We start from the raw sequence: 16329 nt of genomic DNA, 5'->3' as shown, positions 1-16329 counted from the left end.
ACAGGGAGACGAAGCTGAAGAGAGAGATGAGCCCCTGCTGCATGATGAAGTGCATTCTGCCACCCACCTGGAATAGAATTCCCTCCTCCACCTCAAGGGCGCCATGACTCTCTCTTCCCCGTGCCTTCTCGGGTCCCTTTCATTCGTTCTTTCACGAGATGTGGATGTAATTGGTAAGATCCTGTACATCAAGGCCTAGGTCATTAAAAAATACTGGTAATCATTGTCCATCCCTAATTGCCCTTAAGAAGGTGGTTGTAAGCCGCCTTCTTGAACTGCTGCAGTCCATGTGTACAGGTACACCCACAGTGCTGCTAAGGAGGGAGTTCCAGGATTTTGATCCAGTGACAGTGAAGGAAAAGCAATGTATTTCCAACTCAGGATGGTAAGTGCCTTGGAGGGGAACTTGCAGGCGGTGGTGTTCCCAAGCATCTGCTGTCCTTGTTCTTCTAGATGATAGAGACTGTGGGTTTGGAAGGTACTGTCGAAAGACCATTGGTGAGTTTCTGGAGTGCATCTTGTATATGATACACACCGCTGTCACTGTGCATCAGTAGTAGAGTACGTGAATGTTTAGTTAGATGGACGGCATGCCAATCACAAGACTGCTTTGTTCTGGGTGGTTTCCAGCTTCTTTTTTTAAAATAAATTTAGATTACCCAATTATTTTTTCCAATTAAGGGGCAATTTAGCGTGGCCAATCCACCTAGCCTGTACATCTTTGGATTGTGGGGGCGAAACCCACGCAGACACGGGGAGAATGTGCAAACTCCACAGTGACCCAGAGCCGGGATCGAACCTGGGACCTCAGCGCCGTGAGGCAGTTGTGCTAACCACTAGGCCACCGTGCTGCCCTGGTTTCCAGCTTCTTGAATGCTGTTGGAGCTGCACTCATCCAGGCAAGTGGAGAGTATTTCATTACACTCCTGACTGGTGCATTGTAGGTTTTGGACAGGGTTGAGGGATTCAGGAGGTGAGTTACTCACCTCAAAATTCCTAGACTCTGACCTGCTTTTTTATTAGCTTATTGTCACAAGTAGGTTTCAATGAAGTTACTGTGAAAAGCCCCTGTAGTCACAGTATCTAAAGAGCTAGTCCAGTTCAGGTTTTGGTCAGTGGCAACCCCCAGATATTGACAGTGGGTAATTCAGTGATCGTAATGCCATAAAAGTCATGGGGAAATGGTTAGATTCTCTCTTGTTGGAGATGGTTACTGCCTGGCAATTGTGTAGCATGAATGCCACTTGTCACTGATCAACCCCAAGCCTGAATATTGTCCAGGTCTTGTTGCAAAATGGGACCGCATCCGAGAGTTAGGAATGGTGTTGAACATTGTGCGATCATTGAACATTTCCACTTCTAACACTGATGGAGCAGCTGAGGATAGCTGGTTCGAGGCACCCACCTGAGGAACTCCTGCAGTGATGTCCTGGGACTGAGATGATTGACCTCCCATCATCACAACCATCTTCCTTGTGCTTGCTGGACTCCAAACAGTAGAAAGTCTAGCCCCAGTTCCCCTTAGCTTCAATTTTTTCAGAGCTCCTTGATGCCACACCCAGTCAATTGCTGCCTTAATGTCAGGCGTAGTCACTCTCACTTCACCTCTGCACCTCAGCTTTTTGGTCCATGTTTGGAGCTGATTGGCCCTGACGGAACCCACACTGAGCATCAGTGAGTAGGTTATTTCTGTGTAAGTGTTGCTTGGTAACACTGTCAACAACCATTTCCATCACTTTGCTGACGATCAAGAGGAGACTAATGAGGTGGTCATTTTCTGCATTGGATTTGCCCTGCTTTTTGTGGACAACACTTACATGGGAAAGTTTCCACAGTGTTGGATGGATGCCAGTGATGTAGCTGTTCTGAGACAGATTGGTGCAGTGACAGGCTTTGCCACAATCTCCTTTAGGACAAGCAGCAGCCTCAGGGATGGCTGCCATGGGTGTCTGAAACCTGTCTCCATTACTTCCCCCATTAGATTCAAATGGACAGGAAACTAGTCTCCATCCCGATTAATGACTCGCCCTCAAGAAAATTTTCAAAACTCATTTACATTCCCACAGGAGGTAGATTTCTGACACAAAAAGAGTTTCCCGTCACTAATGGGAAATTCCCGCCCTCGGGATCAGAGTTATGGCTCTTCTCTATACTGTCTTTGGAGACTGCGTGTCTCCCTTGTTTCTTGACAGCCAAGACAGGGCATAATATTGAAGTGCAGTTTGAACAGGACATTTTACAGTGTGATCACAGCTTCCTCAGACATGCATTATTTCAGGATTGTTTGACCATTTATTTTACAGGAAAAAGTCTATTTCAAGTGTTGGATTTTAAAAACAAAATGGATTTCTATAATGAGGAGGCCATAAGCTGTCAGAATTTACTAAATGTACATTAAAGGCAGATGACTCTGGATTGGGCACGGCTCCGTAAATTGAACTGCATCTGCCTAGTGGACAGGGTCAAAGCTGACCTGCAAAGGTGGGACAGCCTCCCATTGTCCTTGGCAGGCAGGCTTCAATCAAACAAGATGAATATTGTGCCAAGATTCCTTTTCCTATTTCAGTGCCTTCCGGTATTTCTACCCAAGTCATCTTTTTGGGGGGCGCTGAGCAGCTTCTATCAAGTTTCATATGGGCTGGTAAAACTCCAAAGATTCAGAATGGTGTCTGACAGAAGGACAGACAGTCGGGGACCTTGCGCAGCCAACTCTGATATTTTATTACTGGGCCGCCAATGCAGAGAAGTTGTTGGGGTGGTGTGGGGACCTGCCGTCTACCTGGGTGCAGAAGGAGTCTGGGTTGTGTAGAGGATCTTGTTTGGGAGCACTAGTGACACCGTCTCTGCCATTTGCTCCAGTAAAGTACTTGTCCAACCCGGTTATTGTGTCCACTTAAAAAATATGGAGGCAACTCCGTCAGCATTTTAAGATGGGGTCAGTGTCAAGGCTGGCCCCTATTTGTGTTAACCACCTGTTCGAGCCAGCACACGTGGATGCTACGTTTGGGGTGTGGATGGGGAAGGGGCTGGGAGAGAGTGTGTGATCTATTTCTGGAGCAGCGGTTTGCTAGCCTGGAAGAATTGAAAGAGAAATTTGGGCTCTTGGGCTTGGTTTAGGTATCTTTGGGTATGGAATTTTGTTAGACAGATGTCTCCAGCATTCCCTGTGCAGCTGCCATCTTCCTTGCTGGAGAGGATCTTTTCCTGTTCAGGATCGGAAGAGGGTATTATGTCCGGCATATATAGGCGGATTCAGGGGGATGATTCGGTCTCGGCGGAGGGGGTGAAGACCAAATAGGAGGAGAAGTTAGGACCTATATTGAAGGAGGTGGAGTGGAGTGAGATCCTTCGTAGGGTGCTTGCCAAGTCAACGTGTGCCAAGTTGAGCTTGATACATCTCAATGTAGTGTTTAGGACGCACCTAACTAAAGCCAAAATGAGTTGTATCTTTGCGGGGTTGGAGGATGGGTGCGAGCGCTGTTCGACGGACCCGCTAATCACACACACATGTTCTGGTCCTGTCCCAAGCTTGTGGATTTTTGGGTCTCCTTTTCCAGCACCATGTCGGCGATCCTGAACACTCAGCTGGAGCCCTGTCCTTTTGCGACTATATTTGGGGTATCAGATGTGCCGGAGTTACGGAAGGGTACAGCGGCAGATGTCCTTGCCTTTGCTCGGAGACGAGTCCTGTTGCGATGAAAGTTGGTGACGCCACCTAGTGCCTCAGCGTGGCTAGGTTACGTAATGGCGTTTTTACACCTCAAAAAGGTCAAATACACTGTGAGGGGTTCAATTGAAGGATTTTATTGGAGGTGGCAACTGTTAATACAAAGTTTCAAGGAATTGGTCACTGATAGCTGCTAGAGGGGTGTAGAAGGGGGGAGGGAGCAATGGGGGGGTGTTTGATTCAAGAGGGACGGTTGCGTAGATCAGTTTATTATTCTTTTCTTTTACGGTTACTGTTGTGTTTGTATTTTTGTATAAAATGACAAAAGCTTAATAAAAATATATATATTTTCAAATCACGCCCTATGTGACGAAAGGTTTTGTGGCAATGGGTAAAGTAAATAAACAAAAGATGTGGCCCGATGATGTGTGAATGGCTGGATAGCAGCCACCTGAATACAAAGTGAAGGAATAAACAGTTTTCTGGATGCCAGGACTCAGCCAGTGGCCATTTATCCCTTAGCAGTGGAGATACAAAGAGGTGGGAATACAAGGTGGGATTGGCAGTGACATTCCTGCGATTGTAAAATCGAATGGAGGTGTCCCAAAACCTTCTGTTGCATGAGATATTGCCTGCAATGTGTGACACCCAGGCCAACACCACAAGGGTGGCGTTGACAGTGCAATGCCTGGGGCCAAAGGTCAGATCCATGACAGGAGATTGCGAAGCATGGCTCAGTCCCTGAGAAGCATGGTTGAGGAGTTCAACCGTATGGACAGACCATGGTGGGCCTTCAGGACTGGCAACGCCAGATGACATTGAGGTATCTGGACCACACTCCAGCTACCTCTCCATCCTCATCAGCAGCTGGAGGGAGGACGGTTCGCTGGAAAAACCTCCAGGGGCCTTCCACCCAGAGACCCTGGGAGAGATCAGCGAATCAGAATCCCCCCTTCCTGAGTCTGGCACAACTCATCTGCAGTGGGCAGAACAGGGTGACGTGACAACCCAAACTGACAACCCAAATCATGTTCGTGGCCTTCCTAGGTGTGAACCGGATCGCGTCATCGGAGAGGGCCCAGGAAGATCACGTTTCGAAATTTCACCGGTGTGAATCCAGGTTTTGGCCTCTCACGCGATTTTGAGGCCACAGCAAGATTCGAGCCTGCGACTAACAGACCCGCTAAATCTCACCCCAGGCATTTACCAGAGAATTACAAATCATTCCCTTCAAGGAAACTAAACAATATTAACTGGCATAGTTATGATAAATGATTTCAAAAATTGCATCTGGATAATAGCCTTCTCACATTTTCTTTCCTATTTTAATTTTCAAACAGTACTATCATCCAGACTGAACATTATTAACGAAAGGGTTGGGAGGAGTGGTGAACAACAAAAATACAAGTTGCCTGAAGATATCTTGCTGTTACCCCACCCCCCCATTCCCCTTCCTCCTGGCTCCATTCTACTGTGTGCAGGTCCTTTGATTAACATTTCTGTCATTAGCCTGCCATCCTGGGCTATTGTTATGTCTGGTTCAGTTCCTTCCCACTGTCATTTTAAATCTCCCAACTGTTTTGTACCTTATGATAATTTTGAATGCAGACTCTTATTTGCTCCAATTTCAACTGAAGTGGATTAAGTTTTGAGAGGAAATCGTGCACCTTATTGCTAAGAATTAATTGTTTTTAATATTTGGTATGATGCTGGTTGTGAATCAGTGTGGCAAACAAATCTACCCCAATACGATTACTCACACTTGATTCAAGTAGTGAACAAAGGAAACACTTTATATTTCAGAAGAACCTTTGGAGTTTAAGCTCAAAAGCTCCATCTTTCTCTGTTTGATTAAAATTAACTTTCAAAGCGTGAGAATAATTCAAAATAATTGGTAATGGCTCGAGTTCTCATTTCCTGAAATATTTACAATCATATCTTCCTTTGTATTTCATTATTACCATAAAGCCTAAGGTGTTCAAAATTTCAAAAGGGCAGAGGCAAAGATTCAGCGGCAAACCAAAAGTATTTTGTGAAGTTGGTCACAACACGGTTGATAACATCTATCCATTGTAATGTGGGGAAGGATGCTGGCAACGCTGTATTGTAACTCTTAAGTTTTGAAGCAGAGCCAAAGCTATCAAACAGTGCTCGACAATCTAGATTCATAAGAAAACTTACATCTGTTAAAGTTGTACGCTCAAGTGGTAACTCTTCAAATGTCTTTAAATTCTGTGGTTGTTTCTTCACACAAGTGTTACTATGTCTGCAGGGACAGCAATATGTTACACTTTGAAATTGAGACCGCAGTGAAGGCAAAAACATCTCTGAGTTTAATCATGAGCAAAATCTTATTAAATTCTGTTTCATGATCTTTAATGACTTTAATGGCAGTGCAGAATATTTAATGACATCAATATATGTATGTAAGAAGAATGTCTAAAATTGTATATGGCATAAACTTGTGTGGAAGCTGTATATTTCTGAGGTTGTCTGAACGCAGACCAACTCTGCAAACTGAAAAATGGCATTTAACACTGGAATGTAAAGTAGGGACTGTCAAAACAACAACTATTATTCAGTAAACTAAAATGGGGAAAAGATGTGGATACACTAAATTCTATTGCAGTGGTTGGCAGCAATTGTCAAGTCAAATCAAATATTACAAGTAAATCCATACATCAGCCCCCCCCCCCCCCCCCCCCCCCCCCCCCCCCCCCCCTCCCCCCCCACTCCCCACTCATAGGAACAGTGAATGTAGGGGGTTAAAATTGGCCTGGTCCATTTATTGGCCCTGAATCCAGACAATTTCTACCATGCAACATCTTTTCTCCACAGGCTTTGAAGTCAGTGGAGGCTCCTGCGGCAAGCAGGTGTGGGCCGAATAAAGTTTAAATCAGGGCCTTGTGATAGCTGCAGCACTTAATGGAATAATAATCTTTACTGTCACAAGTAGGCTTACATTAACACTGCAACAAAGTTACTGTGAAAAGCCTCTAGTCGCTACATTCCAGCGCCTGTTCGGGTACATAGAGGGAGGATTCAGAATGTCCAAATTACTTAACAGCACGTCTTTCTGAACTTGTGGTCGGAAATCGGAGCACCCGGAGGAAACCCACACAGACACGGGGAGAACGTGCAGACTCCTCATGGACAGCGACCCAAGCTGGGAATTGAACCTGGGATGAATGTGATTCTTACAACTCAGAATGTCCACCACAGTCAAAACCACCACAGAAATCCTGGCAAGAAGCAGCAGATTGGTCAGACAAAGCAGAGGTGAGCAATATTTTTTGTTCTTCAGTAAGAATCCATGAACCTGCGCCTTCCTCTTTCTCTGACTCGCCAAACCATCATCCATTTGTTGCAGCCTTCATATCTTACTTGCTGGCTTCAGGTGAAAGTCATATTGTGAATATTAAAATGAGGTTGGTCAGTTAAAAGCATCTGGGCCTCACCTCCTTCCGAAATTTCTGCTTCAGGCCTCCCATGCTCGACTGGTGCCATCCTATTAAAATCTCCCCCTCACTTGCTGAGTCATTTAGGTTTCTCTACTTATGAAAGATCTGTAGACATCGGGAAGACAGCCAAGGAGAATGAAATAATTCTTAAATTGATGAGTTATGAAGGGAGGCTGACACTGCACTGAAGGGAGGTTAAGTTTTACAAAGCCTCCAAACAGGTCCAACAGGCCGCAGCCCCTCCCCAACCTCACTCCGATTCACTAGCTAATATCTAACTGCTAGTGAGGTAGCCCCCTGCCAAGGTCCACCTCCCCCTCCCCACTAAGAAGGAATAATCAAAACCAAAGCTTTTACACTTCTTAACTTTCCATCTTGGGCCATATTTGTCCATATTGCTGCACTAATCAATACCCCCAACTTCTTTGCCCTCTTCATCATTCACATATACACTCCAATTCAGAACAACCGAACAAATGTACAAAAATATTAAAACAACCCCAAACAATCCCATGCCATCAACACCCAATGAAGTCCCACTCAAGCTCACTCAATTCAGTGTAAATCTTTGTTCTTTGATGAAAGCTTCTGCCTCCTCTGCCGGCTCAAAGAAATGATCTTTTAAGTGTGACTCTCGATCTCGCTGGATACACACTAAAATGCTCTTCGCTCTTGTATAATGCCGACTTTGCCTTATTAAAGGACACATGCCTAATTGCAAACTCTGCCCTGGCATCTTGATAAATTTGAATGCTACTGCCTTCCCACCTCACCTCCCGGTTTTCTTTGGCCCATTCCAGGACTGGAGTCCGGGAGCTGTGGAAACATACTGTCACCGCCCATGGCGGCTCATTCGCCCATGGCCTCAGCCAGAGTGTGCACTATCTAGCTTAGGAGGGGACATCTGTTCATCGCCCCGCTCACCCCAGCAACCTCACGATCCTGAGGTTCTGCTTCCAAGTCTTCGACCATCGGCATCGGGCCTTTATTCCTCTCCTCTGCAACCAGTAGCTCAGCTTCCAGTGAGGCTATTTGGCTGCTATGTTGCGACAAGGCCTCCTCCACCCCCTTTAGCACCACTCCATGCTCTTTAACGCCTCTGAGGTCCTTCACAATCTCTCTCTTATCAGGCCCAGCGCATCCTTAATGGACTTTCTTATTTTTTTTTAAGTTTTAGAGTACCCAATTCATTTTTTCCAACTAAGGGGCAATTTGGCATGGCCAATCCACCTAGCCTACACATCTTTGGGTTGTGGGGGGGAAACCCATGCAGACACGGGGAGAATGTGCAAACTCCACATGAACAGTGACCCAAAGCCGGATCGAACCTGGAACCTCAGCGCTGTGAGGCAGCAATGATAACCACTGTGTCACCATGCTGCTCCTTAAGGGACTTTCTAAGGGTCTCCATTATCTCCCCTCCTTGCTTCTCCATCTCTGCTGAAGGGTGAGCACTCGACCCTTCTTTCCACCATTCTTTTTAACGGCTTTCGATATCTCTTCACAAAATACCGTTAGCTGGGCGGTGTTTGTCAACCAATTTCCCCCGGGAACCGAGCTAAGAGGACCAAAAAAACAAGGACTCTGGCGGGATTTACCTTTTGTGCAATCTTCTCCTATATGCTGCCACAGGAATAAGGAAAATTATGGGAAAGGTCAGATCACAGAACTCATGCTGGATGATTTTGCAGAATGCTCTCAGTAAGTTAACTCCATACGTAACAATGGTCGTTTCACTGTTAATTTTATTGGTAACAGTGACCTTGGGTGGAATTTAGTTTCAGTGATGCTACAGTGCAGGAGACCCGATACTATTTAAGTGCACTCAGCCACTTAACTGGCCAGTGTTGGGCCTCTCGCGTGATTAAGGTCCCCTGAGGGTTGAAATACCTCTCCCAGGGGATTGACACTGGGATAATTGGCTTTAAGTGAATGACTTGCAATCCAATGGGTATCCCGCTGCCGGCGGGCAGAATTTCCACAACTGGCTCTTCCCCGATTAAAGTGGGGACAGTTTTACCGAAGCTGGGAATCAGTCGCGTATCTTCCTGCCTGATTATCCCAGCTCGAGCACTCCCAACCCCACCATGGCCGCTCCAATGAGCTCCCTTAAATTTAGTACCTTTTAATAAATATTCACACTTTCCAGGTAAAGGATAATATATCTTACCCAAAACTTCCTGTATGTTCAGAATTCAATTTTGTTTTCTCCATTTCTTCTCTCATGCAGGAATCTGGTGAGGTTGGGACTAAAAAACAGAAACTATTTGTTCCCAGCACGGTACTCAGTGGGATGTAATCCTTTCCATCCTGAAAATAAGATCATTTCCTTTGTTTTAAATGCATACACAAAAATGCTTATATTTAAAAATAGCTTTAATCTACGGTTGTGCAAAAATGCAAGATTTCCTCTAATCCTTATGTGAAGCAAGTTCTTAAATGCATTCTTTGCATCCACCTTCATTATTTCTTTATCAGTTGCAGGGGAAATATTATGTGAGAGAGAATGGCAAATCTGTGGTTAATTAATAGTAATTTTGTGCTGTGAAATTATAAGCATTTGGAACTAGATTGAAACTACATAAATTCACTTCAGCTAGGACTCTTACAAAAGAGGAGAGTTTTTGTTATCATTCTTCCCTGTCTAGGTTCATGCTCAAGTCCCAGAAGTATGAAGTACTTATAACACCATCAAATCCCTTGAACCATAATAATTTAAAAATATTAAACAGTTTTATATATTGTCAACACAAGCATCATTAAGAGCCAGTTCAAGCATTACACATCATTAGCTCATTATAATTGCTCTGTTGTGGTTATCAGTACAATTTTATCAGGTCAAACAGATATAGGCGAGGCTGTCATATCTGGGGTGCAAATGCTGAAAGCTGTAACATAGATTTGTACACTGGAATAAAACTGAGACAATGAGACAGTTATGCAAATCATAGAATTGGTACAGCACAGAAAGAGGCCATTTGGCCCACCATGGCTGTGCCGGTTTTCCAAATGAGCATCAAGACTTAATGCCATTCCCCTATCTGTTCCCCATACCCCTGCACATTGTTCCTATTCAAGTAATACCTCTCCCAGGGGATTGACACTGGGATAATTGGCTTTAAGTGAATGACTTATATTCAATGGGTATCCCGCTGCCGGCCGGCAGAATTTCCACAACTGGCTCTTCCCCGATTAAACTGAATGCCTCAATTGAACCTACCACCACACTTCTAGGCAGTGCATTCCAGACCCAAACCACTCATGTGAAATTATTTTTTTACATCACATTTGCCTCTTTTGCAAATCACATTCAATCTGTGCCCTCTCATGTTGATCCTCTTATGAGCAGGAACAGTTTCTCCTTATTCACTCTCTGCAGCCCCCTCATGATTTTGAACTTTAACAATCTGTAGGGCGCAATCGAATGGCCACGCTGCTCCCAAAAAGCCTGGGATCTCCCTGGCTTGTAGTGCCTCGCAAGATCTAACCTGATAATTTTTTGGCAAATCTGTATATTAAGCGAGACTGTAATATGCAGTTTCCCAAGGCACTCGAGGCAGAGGGATCTATCCTCTTCACCTTGGCAACCCTGACGAGCTCTGTTCAGTGCTAGTTTCCACAAACAGGGACCAGATGGAACGGCATTCGTGGAGGTCTGCAGCCACCAACACCCCCCCTCCCCCATTATTTTTTTCAAAGTTATCGGTATGATGTAACTCTGTTATGTTGTCTGTACCCTGCTTTGGTGCAGAAAGGTCTTGTATCTGTGGATGGAATACATTGGGGATATTGTCCCCAATACATCCGGTCTTATTTGTTCCTATGTTCTCAATGACTTCTGTTTTGTGCTATACCTGTTTTGCATAGACCTATGGGCCGGGATTCTCCGCTACCCGGTGGGGTGGGGGGTCCTGGCGGGATGGAGTGGCGTGAACCACTCCGGCGTCGGGCCGCCCCAAAGGTGCGGATTTCTCTGCACATTTAGGGGTCAAACCCTAACCTTGAGGGGTTAGGCCCGCGTCGGAGTGGTTGGTGCCCCGCCGTCTGGCGGGAAAGGCCTTTGGTGCCACACCGTCCGGGGCCGAAGGGACTTCGCGGCCGGCAGAAGTCCGCGCATGCGCCGGAGCATCAGCGACTGCTGACGTCATCCCCGCGCATGCGCAGGGGAGGGGGTCACTTCCGCCTCCGCCATGGTGAAGGCTATTGCCAACGTGGAAGGAAAAGAGTGCCCCCAGGGCACAGGCACACCCGCCGATCGGTGGGCCCCGATCGCGGGCCAGGCCACCGTGGGGGCACCCCCCCGAGCCAGATCGGCCAGCGCCCTCCCCCCCCAGGACCCCGGAGCCCGCCCGCTCCGCCAGTCCCGCCGGTAAGGGAGGTGTTTTGATTCCCGCCGGCAGGACCGGAATGACAGCAGCGAGACTTCGGCCCATCGCGGGCCGGAGAATTGCCCGGGGGGCCGCCGACAGACGCGGCGCGATTACCGCCCCCGGCGAATCTCTGGTGCCGGAGACTTCGGGAGACGGAGGGGGTAGGATTCACGCCGTCCCCCGCCGATTCTCTGGCCCGCGATAGGCCGAAGTCCCGCTGCTGTCATGCTGGTCCCGCCGGCGGGAATCAAAACACCTTCCTTACCGGCGGGACTGGCGGGGGGTCGGAGAATCCAGCCCATGGCTTTTCTTTCCTCTTTTTTTTGATGCAGTATTTGTAAGAAAACTTGAAAATTCCAATAAAAGTACATTTCATTTTAAAAATCACCAAAAATAATGAGATGAAAATCACATTTTTCATAACAATTTAAACCTGACACATAATGATGAACATTTAAATTAAAATGTTTTAACATTATATTTAACTGTGAAAGAAATACAAAGCATTGCAGAAAAAAACCTAAGTACCTGTTGAGCATTTGCTTGCAATAAATCTCCAAGCCTTTTCACAAGTTCAATGAACGTAGGTCGTTCTTTGGGATCAACATGCCAACAATCAAGTAATGTTTGATAACTAGAATAGTACGAATAAACAATCAGATTACCTGACTTTAAAATAAACAATTATGCTAACTTTGTTTTTTGTGATAATGTAAAATAAATTCTAGATGAAATCTGTAAAAACCACATCCTGAAATCAAACAAATTCTACAGAGTTGATTCATTGCAGATCATATTTGATTTGCTGGAGAAGGATTTGATCTTAAGTAGGTTTTAATATTAATTGGGATCCCATATTTTGAGGTTATTAAAAGGTTGGAGAAAATCTGCTACAGCCCCATGACATAGGAACTCAAGTCAGCCATTCAGCATGTTTTGCCACTGGTTGATCTGTACCTCAGCTTCATTTACCCAACCATGCTTCAGATCCCTTCCCTAATAAAAATATAACTCAGGTTTAAATTGTTCAGTTGACTTGGAGCCAGATTTCCCAAATCGCAGAACCCACCTCAGTAAAAAGTACTCTGATGCATGTGATTTTTGCTGTTTTGGGGCAGGGGGGTGTGGAGTTGTAAATGGTGTGGAAGGTAGAAGGGTATAGCAGAGAGCCATAGAGGTGGGCATGTGCCAAGGTGGGCTAGTTAGATGGCCCATCTCAGTTCTCTCAGACTTTATGCTGCTTATTTTAGAGGTTTTTGTCCCTCTAGCCCTTGCCCCTCATACCTTCTCACCCACCCTTCACATCCGCCAAGTCAACTCAATGCCAACTCGTGTTTCCATATCTCCCCCCACCCCCACCCCCACCCCCCTCCCCATGGCCCCCATATGTCCCCATTTCCACAGCTGTTCACCCAACATCCGCAGACCTCAGGAGCCATGTGGCGATGAAAAAATAAATGTCTAACAACCTAATGTAGCTCTCACTTCTACAAACTTGATGGTGAAAATAACCCCATTGATAAAATCCATTCAAAGCTTTTAAATCTCCTCAAGTGTGAATTTCTTTCATAAAAACAAGCTTCTATTCAGACCCCAAATAAAAATTGAATCCTTTAATAGCCTCCTTAAAGTACCAATCAAATAGTGAATTTAGAGCACCCTGCTGAGATAATTGTAGCTTTTGAAACGGAGTAAACATTGATAATGACATAATAATAGCTTGGGGAGATGTCAACAAATACCTCTTTTGAAATTGCATTGCACAAACATTACCAGCACCACGTTGCCTGTCAGTTAAAACTGTCCAACAGATTTGTTTAAACTCTCACTGACAGCTTCAGCCTTTGTTTTAAGTTTAAAGTATGGGAGATTAAAAAATAATTCAGATCATGACATTATATAGAATGAATATAAAGAGTATCCACCCTTTAAGAGCATTTACGTTTACTGCATCAATCCGGGACTCCCACACTGTGTGTTAAGGTCCTTGCAACAGTCAAAATTCAGCACTAGGTTCAAATGGCCCTGATAATTTCGGGTTTCACTCTTGTGCAATTCACCACCCCTAGTTTCTGCAGCTTTTTGAAGAAGAGAGTTCCATGTTTCCACTGTCCTTTGTTATTCTCACCAGCTTCAAACATGTAACAAATTGAATCATCTGCCAGCATGGACAGAACAACTGGTCCTGCAGAGCTTGGTGGAAGCAGCATTATGAAAGGAGCAGCAAATAAAAAGTAAGTGGAAGCTGTGGAAGCTGCATATTTTATGTCGTGGGCAGCAAATGGTACAAGGGGAGACTGAGGATACTCAGTCACTGGAAGAATCCAGAGGGGAAGGAAAGTTCTTGGACTGAGGGTCAGGCCTTGGGATAATTTGTGGATATTGAGGGAGAGACCAGCAGATCATTTAGAAGGGAATGGGATGAATATTTGACAACGAGGAAGATAAAATCAACTGGGAGGAATGGACTTACAAGTGAGAGAAAATAACATAGACACAGGCACTGGGAGGTGAAGGTCAAATGATCCCTGCTGTCTTTGAAAACTCTCTTTACTGAGTCTGAGCCCAGGGAATGATAGTACTGAGCAGAGGTTAGAATGATGTGCACTGAGAAGTGCCCCTGAAAATCAAGCTTGGTAGTATTTGTGTGATCTGTTGCTTAAGTTCAGATAAGCGAAAACGGTTTGTCCACTCAGGCCAGGGTAAAATGACAGCCTAACTCCAAAGACAACAACGGAGTCCAATCTTGCTCTTTGAAGAAGGACCCTGCCACATCCTGGCAGCTTTCATTCCCACCTTCTCAAAATGAAAGATTGTGGGATGAGAGTGGAACATTGACAGGCAAATTTACCGAGCAATCTCGGTATGGGCTAACAATAACGTAAATTTGCCCATCCACCTGCTTTCCATTCAGTAGGCAGGGATAAAACTGTCCTGATAGTCTCCAGTTCAACCACTAAATCCAGTAGTACACTCTATGTAATAAACTTTTTCTCCTGTTCTCTGCCATTAATGTTTTGCACCTAATTTTAAATCTGTGATTCCTCATTCTACATGGCTTTAAAAAGAACCTTGCATTTATGAAAACACATCTTTCACAACCATCAGATTTCCCAAACCATTTTACAGCCAACTAAGTAATCTTGATGTAGGAAATACAGAAGTTAATTTGTGCACACGAAGTTCCCAGAAAAAATAGCAAGGCGATAATGACCAGACAATGTATTTTTGTGCTGTTGTTTGGGGGAGGGGGACGAATATTGGCCAGAAAACCATGGATAACACCCCTCCTCTTCTTCATAATAGTGCAATGGCATCTTATGTCCACCTTTGAGACAGAGCGTCAGTTTAACATTTCATCTGAAAGATGGTCGTTAACAATGCAGACTTCCTTAATAATAATAATTTTCATTATTGTCACAAGTAGGTTTACATTAACACTGTAATGAAGTTACTGTGAAAATGCCCTAGTCGCCTCATTCCAGAGCACCCGGTGCCTGTTTGGGTACACTGAGGGAGAATTCAGAATGTCCAATTCACCTAACAAGCACGTCTTTCGGGACTTGTGGAAGGAAACTTGAGCACCTGGAGGAAACCCACGCAGACACGGGGAGAACGTGCAGACTCCACACAGATAGTGACCCAAGCGGGAATTGAACCCGGGCACTGAGAGGCAACAGTGATAATCACTGTGCTACCGTGCCGCCAGTGCTGTGCTTGAATGTCAGCTAAAATATTTGTAATCCAGTTCACGTATGGAACGCAACTCCACAACCTCCCTATTCAGAAGTGTGAATGCTAGTAATCAAGGCAAAGTTGACACTCGAGCAGTGGAATCTTGCTGTTAACTCATTTAGCAGATAGATACCGAACATTATTGTTAGCTAATAATTTCCTTTTTCAGTGCTATGAAACCACATTACATTAAGTGAATAAGAATCAAGAATATTTTTATTTGTGTTATATTACTTGCACACATACAGATGTATGATGTGTACTGAAACAATAAATTAACAATAAATGTCTACCTTTGCTACTCATTAATTCATTGGAATCATTCAGTTTTAGGCCTTATTAGTCAATAATTCAGATAGATTACAGTAAGTACAAAAGTTAAGTCAGAGGTTGGATTGGATTGGATTTATTTATTGTCACGGGTACCAAGGTACAAGGTTGTAACATGCAATGCTCAGGATGACAGAAGGACCTAAATCTTTTGTAATTTCTTCTATCAGTCAACTTACATTTCTGGAGTTGAATATTCAGGAGCTCGCATCCTTGTACCCTCTTTTAATCTTCGGCAAAATTCCTCATCAATCTGAACTCCTGGGTATGGTGATGCTCCTGAATCCAACATGCAAATTAATAATTTTTTCAAGTATAGATACAGGGGTAGCATTTAATTTTCTGTCATTTTCATTCTAAATGCTACTTGTAGGAATACTGTGTTGAGTTGAGATCTGCTTGCTACCATTACCTTTGGGCTGATTTTTTTCAGTGTCAGATTTAACAATTTCCAGAACTAGATTTCAGTAGAATTAGCGGACAGGGTGCCACAAATGCCAACATTTCTCCTCACTGTTATCATCCATCAGGAAAATGTGCAGGTGTTTGGGAAGTTCAGTGTAATGACCACAGCAATGAAATTGCTGAATTTCGAGAATCCGATATAGACTATATCAGAAATAATGCTTACTCCAGGCTTAGTGGAGATACGTACCACCCAAACTCCTCTTGCATTGTCCATCTTGTCCATGTTTCAAACATGGACAAAAGAGCTGAATACCAGAAGTGAGGTGGGAGTGACTGCCCTTGACATCAAGACAGCATT

The 16329-nt window shown here is 44.6% G+C and overlaps 1 protein-coding gene across 2 annotated transcripts in view; it reads right to left on the bottom strand.

Moving 5' to 3' along the window:
* Positions 1-16329, bottom strand: part of flt1 (fms related receptor tyrosine kinase 1) — a 269771-nt gene that overhangs the window by 23427 nt on the left and 230015 nt on the right. For both annotated transcript variants that reach the window (XM_038817857.1, XM_038817858.1), the window contains exons 25-28: positions 15743-15842; positions 12027-12132; positions 9299-9438; positions 5849-5933 (exon numbers count right to left, since the gene is read on the bottom strand). In XM_038817857.1, the coding sequence (XP_038673785.1) occupies positions 5849-5933; positions 9299-9438; positions 12027-12132; positions 15743-15842 (431 nt within the window). The remainder of the gene's footprint in view (positions 1-5848; positions 5934-9298; positions 9439-12026; positions 12133-15742; positions 15843-16329) is intronic.

The sequence above is a fragment of the Scyliorhinus canicula genome, chromosome 14, assembly GCF_902713615.1.
Source record: "Scyliorhinus canicula chromosome 14, sScyCan1.1, whole genome shotgun sequence".
Lineage (NCBI taxonomy): Eukaryota > Metazoa > Chordata > Chondrichthyes > Carcharhiniformes > Scyliorhinidae > Scyliorhinus > Scyliorhinus canicula.
Note: the sequence above shows the minus strand (reverse complement) of the source record. Positions and strands in the feature narration are given on the sequence as shown.